This window comes from Erithacus rubecula, assembly GCF_903797595.1.
Source record: "Erithacus rubecula genome assembly, contig: scaffold_318_arrow_ctg1, whole genome shotgun sequence".
Classification (NCBI taxonomy): Eukaryota; Metazoa; Chordata; class Aves; order Passeriformes; family Muscicapidae; genus Erithacus; species Erithacus rubecula.
The window spans coordinates 50,054-65,718 of NW_027636012.1; the positions used below are offsets into that span (position 1 = coordinate 50,054).

Sequence of the window (15,665 nt, forward strand, 5' to 3'; positions counted from 1 at the left end):
CCGGCAGCGGGGCCAGCACGAGCACCGGGATCCGCGCCGGGACTGACCGGTACCGGCACCGGCACCGGCACCGAGCCCCCCGATCCCTCCGAGCCCCGGCGCCGCTCCCGCAGCTCCAGGACACGAACCCCGGTCAGAAAACCGAGATAAGCCCAAGGCAGAGCCCGGAGCCGACGGAAAGGAGCCGGGAAACACCGGGATGGGACCCGGCAGCACCGGGACAAGAGCGGGAACGGCCAGGAGCGGATCGGGGAGCAGCGCGCGTACACCGGGAAGCGCCGGCACTACCGGGATCCTCCTGCTCCTCCTGGGAGCGGCGGCCGCGACCACCACGCCGAGCGCAGGTGGGGGAGTGCGGCCGGGGGGGAGCTCTGGGGGGCCGGAGGGGGTCGGCGAGGGGATGGGGGACCCTCCCCCATGGCCAGAGCCACGCTGGGGCGGGAGAGGGCACCGGGAATCCGGGGGATGGAAACCGGGGGGGACACCGGGGGGCGCCCCCCGGCGCGCGGTTTGTCCCCGCCGTCACCGGGGTGGTGGGGGGTCCCACGGTGGGGAAATCGGGGCGGATTTTGGGGTTTGGGGCTCGCCCGTGACCCCAAAGGTCCCCCCGGGCCCCCTCACGTGTCACGCCCCGCCCCGCGGGCTGGGGGGCTCCGCCCCCCGGGGCGGGTAGGACCAATCAGCGCGCGCGGCCCGCCCCGCCCCGCGACGGACGCGGCTCCCATTGGTCGAGCCCAGACTGGCCACCGGCGGGGGCGGGCCCTTCGCCAGCCAATCGGAGCGCGGCGCGCGGGGAGGGCGCGCCCGGGTGGGGCCGGGCAGGAAATTGGGACCCCCCAAAATGGGGCTAAAACAGAGAAAAATGGGAGCGGGATCCTCCGAAATGGGAGCGGGACCCTCCGAAATGGGACCGGGAGCCCAAAAAGTGTTATCGGGACCCCAAAAATGGGATTGAAACTCGCCAAAAATGTGACCGGAACCTCCCAAAGTGGGAGCACAACGCCCCCGAAGTGGGGTCAAACTCCAAACCGGGATCGGGACTTTGATCATCGGAGCGGAACCCTCAAAGCGCAGTTCAAACCCGCCCAAACGGGGCTCAGATCTTCCCAAACGGGACAAGACCCCACGAAATGGGACTGGAAAATGGGGCCGGGACCCCCAGAATGGGACCCCCCGCATTAACACTTCTTGTCTCCCTCCGGGCTGGAGTGTTTCCCCCCCGAGTTCTGGAGGGTTCCGAGGGTCTCCGGGGTGTTCTGGGGGAACCTGGGGGAGGTCGGGAGTCCCAGGGGACATTTTTCGTCCCTGGGGGGTTTGGGGGTTCCCGGGGGTGTTCTGGGCCCCTCTGAAGGGCGTTCTGGATCTGTGCCGCCCCAGCGCCCCCGCCCTGCGCCGCGGACCAGCTGCGCTGCGGGGACGGCTCCTGCCTGTCGCGATCCTTCGCCTGCGACGGGGACCTGGACTGTCCCGACGGGGGGGACGAGCTGGGCTGCGGCCCCCCGCCGCCCTGCGCCGCCTCCTTCTATCAGTGTCGCGACGGGAGCTGCATCCCGTGGCTGTGGCGCTGCGACGGCGACCCGGACTGTCGCGACGGGCACGACGAGGATCCCGGGATGTGCGGGACCCCCCGGCCCCCCCGCGCCTGCCCCTCCCTGCAGTTCCCCTGCGGCTCCGGCGAGTGCGTCCACCGGCAGTGGCGCTGCGACGGGACCCCCGACTGTCGCGACAGCTCCGACGAGGAGGGCTGTGGTGGGTGTCATGGGATGGGCCGGGAGGGGGATGGATGGCGCTGGGATGGTTTGGGGTGTGCGGGGGGTCGCAGCCCCGCTGACCCCCCCCCTGCGCCCCCCCAGCCGCGCCCCCCCCCGTGCCCCTCCGGGCAGCTCCGCTGTCGCGATGGGAGCTGCATCCCCGCGGCCCGAGCCTGCGACGGGACCCCCGACTGTCGCGACGGTGACGACGAGGAGGAGTGTCCCGCCGGTATGGGGAGGGGTTCAGGGGGTCTGGCGGGATTCGGGGGTGTTTCCGGAGGCTCAGAGGGGTTTGGGGGGTCAAGGGGAGGGTCGCAGGGGGCCTGAGGGTTTTTTCGGGGGGTCTGCGGAGGTTTGAGGGCGTTTGGGGGACTTTGAGGGGTTGGGGAGCTTTCGGGGGAGTTTTGGGGCAGTTTTGGGGATGTTTCGGGGCGATCTCGGTTCCTGACCCCGCCCAGCCTCGTCGTGCCCCGCCCCGCACTGGTTCCGCTGCCGCTCGGGGGAGTGTATCGCGACAGCGCAGGTCTGCGACGGGCGGCGCCACTGTCGCGACTGGTCCGATGAGCCGCTCAAGGAGTGCGGTGAGGAGGGGCCCCAAAACTGCCCCGTGAAACCCCCAAAACCCCCCCAATTCCCCCCCTCCCGCCCAAAGAACGAAATCCTCCCAAAACCCCCAACCCTCCCTCAACCCCACCAAACACCCCCAGACCCCTCAGACCATCCCAAAACCTCCCTGAGCCCCCAGACCCCGATTTTACACCACCCCCCCCCATACCCCAGCTCCACCTCCCCAGGACTTTGGGGGTACCCACCGCTTCTGGGGGGGCATTTTGGGGAGTCTGACCCCCCTCGTGCCCCCCAGGGGTGAACGAGTGCCTGGTGGGGGGCGGGGGCTGCTCCCACGGCTGCCGGGACCTGCGGGTGGGCTTCGAGTGCCTGTGCCCCCCCGGCTTCAGCCTGGACCCCGACAGGCGCACGTGTCGCGGTGAGTGACCCCCCAAAATGTGGCAGCAGCCCCCCCAAAATGCCCCAACCCCCACGGGGGAACCCTGCCACCCCCAGATCTGCCCCAGGACGGGTGCTGGGGTCTCTGAGAGGGAAATGGGGGATCCCAGGGGGATTGGGGATCAGAGGGTGGGTGGGCAAGGGGGGTCCCGGGTGGGGGTCAAGGGGAATTTGGGGGTCCAGGGGGTGTGGGAGTGTCAGGGGTTTGAGGGGCCGTGTGGGGATTATGAGTGGTTTTGGGGGGCTGGGGGGGCTTCCTGCCAGGGGGTGACCGCAGTGCTGCCCCCAGGCCCCCCCGGGACCCTCCTGGTGAGCACCAGGCACCAGGTGCTGGCGCTGGGGGGCCCTGAACCCCAAATCCTGCGAGGGCCCCTCAAGCATGTGGCTGCGCTGGACGTCGGCGTTGAGGGGGGATCTCTGTTCTGGGGGGACCCAAGCGAGGGGCTCATCTACAGGTAAGGAGTGTCCCGGGCTCCCCAGGACCCCCAGTGACCCCCAATCCTCCCCAGTGCCCCCCAGGACCCCCCAGTGACCCCAAATCCTCCCCAGTGACCCCAAATTCCTCTCGATGCACCCAAATCCCCCCATCACCCCCCAATTCCCCCCACTGACCCTGGTCAGTGACCCCCCAGTGACCCCAGTGCCCCCAAATCCCCCCATCACCCCCCAGTGCCCCCCAATCCCCCCCTCGCCCCCCATCACCCCCCCTCTGACCCCACTGCCCCCAGAGCCCCCCTGGCCGCGGGCCCGGCCGTGCCCCTGGCGGTGGTCCCAGGGCCGGGGTCCCCCGGGGGTCTCGCCCTCGACTGGATCCACCGGCTGCTCTACTGGACCGAGCCCGGCTCCGGCCGCGTGGCCGTTGGCGACGCCGCGGGGACGCGGCACCGGACGCTGCACCGGGACCCCCGCGCGCGGCCCTGGGCGCTGGTGGTGGACCCCCTGAACGGGTACGGGGGGCTGGGGGGGCTGGGGGGGCACGGCGGTGACAGTGACACGGAATGGGATGGACGGGGGTCGTGGGGGCGCATGGGGGGGACAGGGGACACCGGTGGCATTGGTGACCCTGGTGACCCTGGTGTCCTTCAGGTACCTGTACTGGTCAGACTGGGGGTCCCACCCCCACATCGCCCAGGGGGCCCAGGATGGAGCCCCCCCCAAGGCCCTGGTGACCGAGGACGTGGAGCGGCCCCAGGGGCTGGCGCTGGGTGAGGGTCCCACACCTGTCCCACACCTGTCCCACACCTGTCCCCACACCTGTCCCCCCATGTTCCTCACACCTGTCCCACACCTGTCCCCCCATGTTCCCCACACCTGTCCCACACCTGTCCCCACACCTGTCCCCCCATGTTCCTCACACCTGTCCCACACCTGTCCCCACACCTGTCCCCATACCTGTCCCCCCATGTTCCTCACACCTGTCCCACACCTGTCCCCCCATGTTCCCCACACCTGTCCCACACCTGTCCCCACACCTGTCCCCCCATGTTCCTCACACCTGTCCCACACCTGTCCCCACACCTGTCCCCATACCTGTCCCCCCATGTTCCTCACACCTGTCCCCCCATGTTCCTCACACCTGTCCCACACCTGTCCCCCCATGTTCCTCACACCTGTCCCACACCTCTCCTCACACCTGTCCCCAGCCCCGTGGCCCCCCTGACCCCTCTGTGCCCCCCAGACCAGTCCTCCCAGCGCCTGTACTGGGCTGATGGCCGCCTCCACACCGTGTCCAGCGTGGCCCTGGATGGGAGCGGCCGCCGGACGCACCTGAGGGACCCCCAGCACCTGGCGCAGCCCCTCGGCCTGGCCGTGTTCCAGGTGAGACCCCTGGGCCCCCCGTGTGCCCCCCCCAGTGTCCCCCTCGTGTCCCCTCTGACGCCCCCCGTCCCTCCCCCAGGACTGGGCCTTCTGGACCGACCCCCACCGTGGCTCCCTGCTGGCTGCAGGGCTCGGGGGGGGGCTCGCCCACCCCCCAGGTGGTGGCCCAGGAGCTTTTCAGCCCCGAGGCCGTTGTGATTCTGCACCCGGGCACGCAGCCCCCAGGTAAACTCCCCGAAATGCCCCTGGGACCCCCAAAACAGCCACGGGACCCCCGCTGACCCCCAATTCCCGCAGGCCCCAACCGCTGCGAGGGTCCCGGGGGTCTCTGCTCCTTCCTGTGCCTCCCCTCCCCCGCCCGCGGGCCCGGCTCCCCCCGGTTCAGCTGCACCTGCCCCGACGGGGAGCACCTGGACAGTGACGGGCACACCTGTGTCACAGGTAACCCCTGAGACCCCCCTGAGCCCCCCAAAACCCTGCCCGGGTTCACCTTGGCCCAGGTGACCCTCCCACATTCCCCCAGAGCCCCCCGGGACCCCCGAGATCCTCACCCGGAACTTCAGCAGGGAGGGAAACGCCTCGACAGGTACCGGCCCCGCCCTGGCCACACCCAATGGCCACACCCAGTGGCCACACCCAGAGGCCACTCCCGTCCCCACAGGTGACCTCGGGGGCCCTGGGGGGGCTCGGCCAGGAATGACGGCGCTCTGGGTCCTGCTGCCCCTCGGTAAGGCCCGGGCTGGGGCAGGGGGGTGCCAAAATTTTGGGGCTGGGGGGTCCCGAAGGGGAGGGGAGGGCAATGGCTGGGGGGGAGTGGCTTCAAAACAGAGAGGCCAAAAATGGAGAGTTGGAGGGGGGCCCAAAATGGGGGGAAGGCGGAATCGGGAGGAGGCGGGATGGGGGGTCCTAAAGTGGGGGGGGTCCCAAAGTGTGTGGGGGTCCCAAAGTGGGGGGTGGGTCCCAAAGTGGGCCGGGGGGAGTCCCAAAGTGGGCGGTGGGTCCCAAAGTAGGGGGGGGGTTCCCAAAGAGTGTGGGGGGGTCCCATCCCTGCAGTCCCCAGGGGGCGCCGTTGGGGTCGAGGGTTGCAGATTTCGGGGATGCAGTCCCGAAGCTTGGGGGTCTCTGGGAGGGGCTGCCCCGGCTCTGGGGACCCCCACGAGCCCCCCGGTGCCCGCAGGGCTGGTGGTGGGCGTGGGCGCGGCGGGCCGGGCGCTGCGGCGGGAATGGCGCCGGCGCAGCACCAGGAGCATCAGCTTCAGCAACGCCGCCTTCCGGAAAGGGCCCGCGGACCCCCGGGACGGGGGGGGGCTCGGGGACCCCCTGGTGAGTGCAGGGGGCGGGGACAGGCGGGGGGTGGCAGGTACGGGAGACCCCCGGCTGATCCCCCTTTCCTCCCCCAGCGGCCGCTGACGTCGGAGGACGAGGAGCCCTGAGGGTCTGGGGGAGCCGAGACCCCCGAGAGCCCCCTGGGGGGGAAACTGCAGGGCTGAGAGCAGGGCTGGGGGCGGCCACACCTGGGAGCGGCTGCGGCGCGTGGACACACCTGGGCAGACACCTGGATACAGCTGGGCACAGCTGGGAATAGCTGTGCGCGTCCGGCCGTGGCTCCAGACACACCTGGGAACACCTGTCAACACCCAGGCACACCTGGACATGAGGACATGAGCGCAGACACACCTGTGCACACCTGGACACGCCTGGACATGGGCGCAGACACACCTGTGCACACCTGGACACACCTGGACACGCCTGGACATGGGCGCAGACACACCTGTGCACACCTGGACACACCTGGACATGCCTGGACATGGGTGCAGACACACCTGTGCACACCTGGACACACCTGGACATGGGTGCAGACACACCTGTGCACACCTGTGCACACCTGGACACACCTGGACATGAGCGCTGACACACCTGTGCACACGTGGAAAGGGCTGCGCACACCTGGATATGGGCGCTGACACACCTGTGCACATGTGGACGGGGCTGTGCACACCTGGACGCAGCTGGACGCAGCTGGACACCCTGTGCGCTGCTGTCTGTGCTTGTTCGCGTCTGTCCTGGCGCCCCAGGTGACCCCTGGGGCAGTTTGGGTTTTTTTTTACCAAAGCACTGTGAATTCCGCCCAGCCTGAGGCCCGGGAACTGGGCGGGGCCCATCAATAAAGTTTTATTTATTGATCTCGGAGCTGTTGGCCTGGGGGCGCGGGGCGGGGCGCGGGGAAAGCTCCCGCCCCGCGATTGGCCCGGAGCGCCCCAGCCTCGGCCCCGCCTCTGCGGCGCGGGCGCTGATTGGGCGACGTTTCCCTCCAAAACCGCGGCTGGATGCTGATTGGGCGCAGCGCGCGCAGAGCGCACGCCATTGGCTGGGCGCGATGACAAGCGCGCTCCACCCCCGGCCCCGGCTGTGATTGGCCACCTCGTTTCCCGCCGCCGATTGATTGCCGCGCCTGTCATTCCAAGAAAGCTCCGCCCCTCCTCCTGCCCGTGCTCCATTGGCTGTGCTCCCTGTCAGTCAGCCGCATCCTCCAATTGCTGCGCACCGCAGGTGGGAGGAGAGCGCGCTGCACGCCATTGGTAGTAGCCAACGTCATTCCCTCCTCGCCCCGCCGTTCCCGTGATTTCCGCTTCCTCGACCAATCGCGGCGTCTCGCGGGGCTGCCCAGGCGCGACGTGCAGCGCGATTGGCTGCGCGCCCCGCAGACCCGCCCACGCACGGCGGCCAATCGCCGCGGTTCCATTGGCCCGCCTGGCTGCCAGTCTCGCCAACACGCCTCAATCGCTGCGCGCCGTGGTCTTCTCTTCTTCCATTGGTCGCTGCTTGCCGCTCGCGGCCGCTGATTGGCCGAGCCAATCCGTCACTCGGAGCGTTCCGGCGCGGCGATTGGCCGCCTGGCGCCGGTGGGGGCGGGCCTCCCCGCCGCGCTCCCAGCGTGCCCCGCGCGGCCCGAGGCGAGCGCGGCCCGTGCCCGTCGCCGCCTCCGCCATGTCCGAGTTCGGCCCCGCGCCGCCCCCGCCCCCCCAGCCCGGGGCCGCCCCCGCCGCCCCCCCCTCGTCCGGGCCCGGGGGGGGCCCGGGGGGCGGCGGCGGCGGCGGTGGCGGCGGCGGCGGCGGGACGGGGCGCAAGGACGCTTTCGCCGACGCGGTGCAACGCGCGCGGCAGGTGAGGGGCGCGGCGGGGCGGCGGGAGGCGGCGGGAGGGGTCGGGGACCCCCCGCGACCCCCCCCGGGGCGCCGCGGCCCCGCCCCCACGTTCCCGTAAGGCCCCGCCCCCCCGGGGGTCGCGGGAGGGGAGGTGGCCCCTCCTCCACCCCCGGGACCCCCAGCGCGCGTTCCCCCCCCGTTCCCGCCCCCGCCCCCAGCACAGCGGAGCCCCCGTCCCTCCCCGGTGTTCCCCCGGTGCCGGCGGCTCCCGCCCCGCAATTACGGGACTTACGGCATTTTACCGTAATTCCCGCGAGCCGCGGGCGCTCCCCGGGCCTCGCGCGCCCTTTGGCGCCGCAATTACGGTAATTACCGTAATTAACCCCTCGTTAGCGGAGGCGCCTCGGGGGTGTCCCCGTTCGGGGGTGTCCCGGTCCGGGGGTGTCCCGGTCCGGGGGTGTCCCGGTTCGGGGGTGCTGTTCGGGGGTGTCCCGGTTCGGGGATGCTGTTTCGGGTGTCCCGGTTCGAGTGTCCCGGTTCGGGGCTGTCCCGGTTCGGGGGTGCTGTTCGGGGGTGTCCCGGTCCGGGGGTGTCCCGGTTCGGGGCTGCCCGGTTTGGGGGTGTCCCGGTTCGAGTGTCCCGGTTCGGGGCTGTCCCGGTTCGGGGGTGCTGTTTGGGGGTGTCCCGGTTCGGGGCTGTCCCGGTTCGGGGGTGTCCCGGTGTTTCTTTGAGAGTTCCTTGCGCCTTCTCGAGGGGGTTTCATTGTTTTTTGGGGGGTCTTGGGGGGCCTGCGGGGCTTTCGGGGCTCGTGGCTGCTTTGGGGGGCTCCTGGAGAGCTGCGGGTGGTCCTGGGTGGGTTTGGGGGTCTCGGGGTGGCTTCGGGGGGATCATTTTTAATGGTAATTGCTGGAGGCTTTGGAGGAGGGTTTGGAGCATCTTGGGGGCGTTTTGGGACCTCCTGTGTGATTTGGGGGGGCTCTGTGGGTGTTTGGGGTCGCATGGGGGGATTTGGGGAGTCCCCGGTGGGGTTTGGGGCCGGTTTTGCCGTGACCCCCTCCCTGCCCCCCCAGATTGCAGCCAAGATCGGGGGGGACACGGCGCCGCCGGTGCCCAACAACAACCCGCCCCCCCCCGAGTTCGGGGGCTTCGGGGGGCAGAAACGGCAGCTGGAGGATGGCGGTGAGCTGGGCAGGGACCCCCGAACCCGGGGAGAGCCCCCCGGGCCGCGGGGGGGCTCCCAAAGCTTGGGGGGGACAGTTGGGGGGTCCCTAACGCAGCGTTGTTCCCCCTGCCCAGACCAGCCTGAGAGCAAGAAGCTGGCAGCACAGGGGGAAGGTGAGTGGGGTTTGGGGGTCCCGGGGGGCTCAGGGGGCTCCTCCAGCACCGGGGTGTCCCACGAGGGAACGCTGTGGGATGTCCCAGAGAGGATTGAGGGGTCCCAGGATGTCCCCAAAGGGCATTTGGGGGTTCCAGGGCAGTCTGGGGTGGCCAGAGGGGACGCTGGGTGTCCTGGGGGGCTTCCAGGAGGTCCTGGGGGAGGTTTGGGGAGAGTCCAGGGGGAGGTTGGGGGTCCTAGTCGTGTTTTGGGGGTCTCTGGGGAAGGTTTCGGGTGTTTTTTAGGGAGTCCTTGGGGTGGTTTGGGGGATTCTTGGAGGGGTTTGGGGGCTGGGAGAGGTTTGGGGTGGGAGGGGGGGTTTGTTTGTTTGTTGGGGGGATGTTGGGGCCCTCCCCAAATCGGGGGGGACCCCAAAAGACAGGTCAGGTTCCCCCCCCAGCGCTGCCGGCACCGATGGGGCCCATCCACCCCCCAGCCAGGTATGGGGGTCCAGGGGCTCTGGGGGGCTGGGGGTGGAGGGGGCTCTTTTGGGGGGTCTGGGGGGAGGGGGGGGCGTTCCTGAGGAGGCTGTTGGGATCTGAGGGATTATGGGGGAGCACTGTTGGGTTTGGGGCAGGTTTTGGGGGTCCTTGGGAGGGGGAGTCGAAGGTTTTGGTGACTGTTGTGGGGTCTGGGGTGGTTTTAAAATGTCCTTGGGGAGCAAGGGGGGGGTGTTGGTGGGTCCTGGGGGGTTTTGGGGTGCTCACGGGGGTTTTGGGGTCCCCATGACCCCTTGGTGACCCCCAGGACGACGGTGACAGAGGAGTACCGGGTGCCTGACGGGATGGTCGGCCTCAGTGAGTCTGGGGGGGCTTCGGTGGTCCCGGGGACCCCCAGGGAGCCTCGGGGCCCCCCCCAAACCCCCCCGTGTGTCTCCCCCCGCAGTCATCGGCCGCGGGGGGGAGCAGATCAACAAGATCCAGCAGGATTCGGGGTGCAAGGTGCAGATCTCCCCAGGTACGGAGGGCTGAGGCCCCCATCCCTCCTGGGACCCCCAGAGTGTGGGGGCACCCCGCTGACCCCCCCGTGCCCCCCCAGACAGCGGCGGGTTGCCGGAGCGCAGCGTGTCCCTGACGGGGTCCCCGGAGTCCGTGCAGTGAGTGATGTGAACCCCCCCGGGAACCCCAAAATCCCTTCAGGGACCCCCAGGATAACCCTTGGGGACCCCAGACCCGCCATGTGACCCCCAAAGTCTTGTCAGGAACCCCTGGATCTGCCCCGCACCCCCTCAGTGACCTCTCAAATCCCCCCAAATTCTGCCCAGGTCTCCCCAGACTTCTCCAAACCTAAATCAATGCTAAACCCCAATGACCCTCTAGCCCCGCCCCCATCCCCGTGCAGCTCCAGCCCCCTCCCAAACCCCCCCAAACCCCCCCAAATGCCCCCGGTGAGCCCCGCCCCCTCCGCAGGAAGGCCAAGGCGCTGCTGGACGATATCGTGTCCCGGGGCCGGGGGGGCCCCCCGGGACCCTTCCCCGACGCCGCCAACGGGCAGAACGGCACCGTGCAGGAGCTGATGATCCCGGCGGGGAAGGCGGGGCTGGTCATCGGCAAGGGCGGGGAGACCATCAAACAGCTCCAGGTGCCCCTGGGATACCCCCGGGGGGGCTCTGGGGGGGGTTGAGCTCTCCCATGGGGGTGGGAAAGGGGGAGGAGCGCTCAGAGGTGCTCTGGGGGGTCCCGGGGTGTTTTTGGGGGGGTCAGGGCTGAGCAGTGCTGGTGCCCCCCAGGAGCGGGCGGGGGTGAAGATGATCCTGATCCAAGACGGTTCCCAAAACACCAACGTGGACAAACCCCTGCGGATCATCGGGGAGCCCTACAAGGTGCAGGTGAGCCAAAGGAGGGGCCTGCACTGAGCCCAGACTCACCTGAAGGAGCCCCCCAAACCAAAGTGACCCCCCCAAACCCCCTGTTGCCAGCAAGCCTGTGAGATGGTGCTGGACATCCTTCGGGAGCGCGACCAGGGCGGCTTCGGGGAGCGCTCGGACTACGGCGCCCGCCTGGGCGGGGGCATCGACGTGAGTGCCCAAAAACGCCCCTCCGTCACCCCAGAGCCCCCTTGGCCACCCCTGAATCCCCCTTGGCCACCCCACAATCCCTCTTGGTCACGGGAAAATCCCCCTTGGTCACAGGAAAATCCCGTCTTTCATTCCAAAATCTCAACGTTTCAACCCATTTTTCGGATCAAATTCATCATTCTTTGTTCATAAACTTTCATATTTTTCAAAGGAATCCGATTTTCCATTTTAGAAGGTTTTAGTTTCATTCAAAAACCGTTCTTTGCTTTTGCATTTTAACAAACCCTGTCCCCAATAAAAATCCTTTTGTTCCCGTCAAACAATCTCAGTTCTTCAGCATGAAAAATGCCAGTTTTGAGGCAAAAATTGTCATTTCCACCTTAAATCTATCTAAAACCCCGCCATGTTTCACTCAAAAAAAGAGACTCAGTGCAGCCCAAGCCTTTTCCCGAGGGGTGCAGCCCCTCAGAGCCGCCCCCTCCCCAGGTGCCGGTGCCGCGACACTCGGTCGGGGTCGTCATCGGCCGCAGCGGGGAGATGATCAAAAAGATCCAGAACGACGCCGGGGTGCGGATCCAGTTCAAGCAAGGTTTGGGGAGCCCCTTCCCGACCCCTCCCCATGGACCCGGGGCCGTGACCCCCACCATGACCCCCTCCCCAAAACCACACAGACGATGGGACGGGGCCGGAGAAAATCGCCCACATCATGGGACCCCCCGAGCGCTGCGAGCACGCGGCGAGGATCATCAACGACCTGCTGCAGAGCCTGAGGGTACAGAGCTGGGGAGGGGGCTGGGGGGATCATCAACGACCTGCTGCAGAGCCTGAGGGTACAGAGCTGGGGAGGGGGCTGGGGGGATCATCAACGACCTGCTGCAGAGCCTGAGGGTACAGAGCGGGGGAGGGGGCGGGGGGGATCATCAACGACCTGCTGCAGAGCCTGAGGGTACAGAGCTGGGGAGGGGGCTGGGGGGATCATCAACGACCTGCTGCAGAGCCTGAGGGTACAGAACTGGGGAGGGGGCTGGGGGGATCATCCACGACCTGCTGCAGAGTCTGAGGGTACAGAGCTGGGGAGGGGGCTGCACCTTGTGGGGGTGACAAGAGTTGCTCCAGGGGAAGGTTGGGAGTGGTTTTTGGGGTTTTATTTTGGGGAAGAGTCAGGAGCTCTTTTGGGGCTGGGATGTTTTGGGGGCTGTTTGGGTTTGGGGGCTGTTTTGGGGTCAGGATGGTTTTTAGGGGCTCTTTGGGGGCTGTTTTGGGTTCAGGGGCTGTTTCAGGGCCAGGATGGTTTTTAGGGGCTCTGTGGGGTCTGGGATGTTTTGGGTGTGTCCCCCTGTTTCGGGGGCTGTGCCCACCCCTTCTGACCCCCCCCTCTCTGCAGAGTGGCCCCCCGGGACCCCCCGGGCCGGGGCTGCCGCCGGGGGGGGGCGCGGCCGGGGCCGGGGCCAGGGCAGCTGGGGCCCCCCCGGGGGGGAGATGACCTTCTCCATCCCCACCCACAAGTGTGGGCTCGTCATCGGCAGAGGTGAGGAGGGGGCTTCACCCCCGGGACCCCCCTGCACCTCCCAGTTCATCCCCAGCTTCCAGAACGCCCCCCAAAATCTGCACTCCCCAAACATCACAGACCCCCTCAAATCCTCCCCCAAATTCCTGCTGAGAATCCTGAGCCCCCCCTAAGCCCCCTTTGGGTACATCCCACCCACCCCCTCACCCCCCAAAATCCCTTTTGCTCCTTTATAGAGGGGGTGCTCACTGGGGGGGGGGGGGGGGGCAGGGGTCCACTCGTTGGGGTTTGGGGATTCCCAGTGGGGTTTGGGGTCCTGGGAAGAGTCTGGGGGTCCTGAGAGGGTTTCAGGGTTCTCCAGGGAGGGTTTTGGGGGGTCCCGGGTTGGTTTGGGGGGTCCCGGGAGGGTTCTGCTGGTCCCAGGAGGATTTGGGGGGTCCCAGGGAGCGCTGGGGCTCCCGGGGCAGTTTTGGGGCGCCCCCTCTGACGGGGGTTTCGGGGCGCAGGGGGGGAGAACGTCAAGGCCATCAACCAGCAGACGGGGGCGTTCGTGGAGATCTCGCGGCAGCTGCCCCCCAACGGGGACCCCAACTTCAAACTGTTCGTGATCCGCGGGACCCCCCAGCAGATCGACCACGCCAAGCAGCTCATCGAGGAGAAGATTGAGGTGGGGGCGCCCCAAACTCCCCCCCAACCCCAGAACCTCCCGAGCTCTGGGGGTCGCCCCTGGGTGGGGAGCGTGTGGCGCTGCCCAGCCCCCCCCGGGCCCTGCTGGGCGCCCCCAGCCCCCCCTGAGCCCCCTTTCTGCCCCCAGGGCCCGCTGTGCCCCGTGGGCCCCGGCCCCGGGGGCCCCCCCGGCCCCGCCGGCCCCATGGGCCCCTTCAACCCCGGGCCCTTCAACCAGGGTCCCCCCGGCGCCCCCCCGCAGTGAGTACCCGTTCTGGGGGCGGGTTCTGGGGGCGTCCCCCCGAATCCCACCCCCCTGACTCCCCCTTTCCGCAGCCCGGGGGGGCCGCCCCCCCACCAGTACCCCCCCCAGGGCTGGGGCAACACGTACCCCCAGTGGCAGCCGCCAGCCCCCCACGACCCCAGTGAGTACCGCGACCCCTCGGCTGGGGGGCTCTGGGGGGGCCCTTGGTTCTGGGAGTGCTCTGGGATTTTGGGGGGTGCTCACAGAGTTTAGGGCTCTGCGCTTTTGGGGGGCTCCCCTGCCTCAAGCTGGAATTTTGGGGCTCCCTGGTGTGGCTTTGGGGTGGTGTCAGACCCTGAGCTGAGACCGCTTGGCTTGTGGGGGATCCCTGAACCCGGAGACCCCCCCCCACTCACCCTGGGCATTTTGGGCATCCCTGAACCCAGAGACCGCTCACTCACTCACCCTGGGGGTCCCAGTCTGAGGGGTGGTCCCTGGGGGCTCGGGGGTCCCTGGCTTTCCCGGGGGGGGGGCTCGGGGGTCCCTGGCTTTGCGGGGGAGGGCTCGGGGGTCCCTGGCTTTCCCGGGGGGGCTCGGGGGTCCCTGGCTTTGCGGGGGGGGCTCGGGGGTCTCTGGCTTTGCCGGGGGCTCAGCCCCAATCCGGGCCCCCCCAAGTGACCCCCTGTCTGTGGGACCCCCCCCAGGCAAGGCGCCGGCCCCCGACCCCAACGCGGCCTGGGCCGCCTACTACTCGCACTACTACCAGCAGCCCCCCGGGCCCGTGCCCGCGCAGCCCCCGCCCGCCGCGCCCCCCGTGCAGGGGGAGCCCCCCCAGCCACCCCCCGCCGGGCAGCCCGACTACACCAAGGCCTGGGAGGAGTACTACAAGAAACTAGGTGGGTTTGGGGGACGGGGGGTCCCCAAAATCACCCTCGGTGCGGGGCGGGGGGTCCTGGCAGCCAAAATGCCACCAGGAGAGACAGAGCTGCCCCTGGGACCCCAATCCTGCCCCTGGGGCCCCATTGGTGCCCCCTGCCCCCTGTTTTTTGCCCCCTGACCCCCCTGTTGCCCCCCAGGCCAGCAGCCGCAGCAGCCGGGGGCCCCCCCCCAGCAGGATTACACCAAGGCCTGGGAGGAATATTACAAAAAACAAGGTAACCCCAAACCCCCTCCCCCCCCCCCCGGGGGGGCTCAGGGCGCGCCCCCCGCCCTCACCGCCCCCCCCCCCCGTCCCCAGCGGCTCAGGTGGCCTCGGGGGGCGGCCCCGGGGCCCCCCCCGGCCCCCAGCCCGACTACAGCGCGGCCTGGGCCGAGTACTACCGGCAGCAGGCGGCCTACTACGGGCAGACCCCCGGGGGGGCCGGGCCCGCGCCGCCCCCCGCCCAGCAGGGACAGCAGGTACGCGCCCACCGGGACCCCCAAAACTGACCCGGGACCCACCGGGGAGACACTGGGACCCCCAAAACTGCCCCGGGACCCCCAGAGCTGCCCCAGGACCCCCCCAGGAGGGCTGGTGCCCATAGAAACCCCCCGGGCTCTGAGGGACCCTCAAAAAGCCCCCTGGGGACCCGGAACCCCCCCTGGGGACTCCCTGGGGACCCCAAACCCCTCCTGGGGACTCTCAAACCCCCCATGAGGGACCCCCAAACCCCTCCTGGGACCCCCCAGAGACCCCCTGGGGACCCCAAACCCCCCCTGGGGACCCCAAACCCCCCCTGAGGACCCTCAAAACCCCCCCTGAGGGACCCCCAAACCCCCCTGGGGACCCCAAACTCCCCCTGGGGACCCCCAAACTCCCCCTGGGGACCCCCAAACTCCCCCTGGGGACCCCCAAACCCCTCCTGGGACCCCAAACTCCCCCTGGGGACCCCCAAACCCCCCTGGGGACCCCCGGGGCCCCGAGCCCCCGGGTGTGGCCCCCCCCGGCACGCCGTTCCCCCGCAGGCTCAGTGACCCCGCCGCCCCCTCGCCGGTGACCCCCCCTCGTGCTGGGCCGGACGGGGCGAGCGACCCCCGACCCCCCCCCGGAGCCGCTCGAACATTCCCGGGAGCTGCTGGGGACCCCCACAAACCCCCCCCGAGCCCTCCTGTCCCCTTGTGGGGACACCAGGACGCCCCCCGGGGACCCCCTCCCCC

At 69.3% G+C, this 15,665-nt stretch overlaps 2 protein-coding genes and 1 long non-coding RNA gene across 3 annotated transcripts; all 3 read left to right on the forward strand.

Annotated features, from left to right (window-relative positions):
* Nucleotides 1-63: 63 nt before the first annotated feature.
* LOC306815968 (low-density lipoprotein receptor-like) lies at nt 64-5,214 on the forward strand. Its single transcript, XM_079332460.1, has 11 exons — nt 64-344; nt 1,378-1,980; nt 2,210-2,332; nt 2,614-2,736; nt 3,046-3,211; nt 3,485-3,703; nt 3,843-3,961; nt 4,435-4,574; nt 4,654-4,799; nt 4,872-5,015; nt 5,098-5,214. Exons 1-10 carry the CDS (start codon nt 200-202, stop codon nt 4,993-4,995), a joined length of 1,908 nt encoding a protein of 635 aa, XP_079188586.1. The 5' UTR covers nt 64-199; the 3' UTR covers nt 4,996-5,015; nt 5,098-5,214.
* Nucleotides 5,215-5,242: 28 nt separating this feature from the next.
* On the forward strand, nt 5,243-6,268 carry LOC306815977. Its single transcript, XR_013777545.1, has 3 exons — nt 5,243-5,301; nt 5,752-5,897; nt 5,975-6,268. It is a non-coding gene; the product is annotated as an uncharacterized lncRNA (long non-coding RNA).
* A 1,215-nt stretch (nt 6,269-7,483) lies between these two features.
* KHSRP (KH-type splicing regulatory protein) lies at nt 7,484-15,522 on the forward strand. Its single transcript, XM_079332447.1, is given in 21 exon segments — nt 7,484-7,739; nt 8,791-8,899; nt 9,017-9,055; nt 9,496-9,535; nt 9,843-9,892; nt 9,981-10,052; nt 10,134-10,191; nt 10,505-10,676; nt 10,825-10,923; nt 11,014-11,112; nt 11,599-11,701; nt 11,784-11,884; nt 12,497-12,535; nt 12,538-12,640; nt 13,126-13,286; nt 13,434-13,546; nt 13,622-13,710; nt 14,234-14,425; nt 14,606-14,683; nt 14,767-14,927; nt 15,474-15,522. Coding segments are annotated over 21 exon segments (2,064 nt in total). The 5' UTR covers nt 7,484-7,562; the 3' UTR covers nt 15,483-15,522.
* The last annotated feature ends 143 nt before the right edge of the window (nt 15,523-15,665 follow it).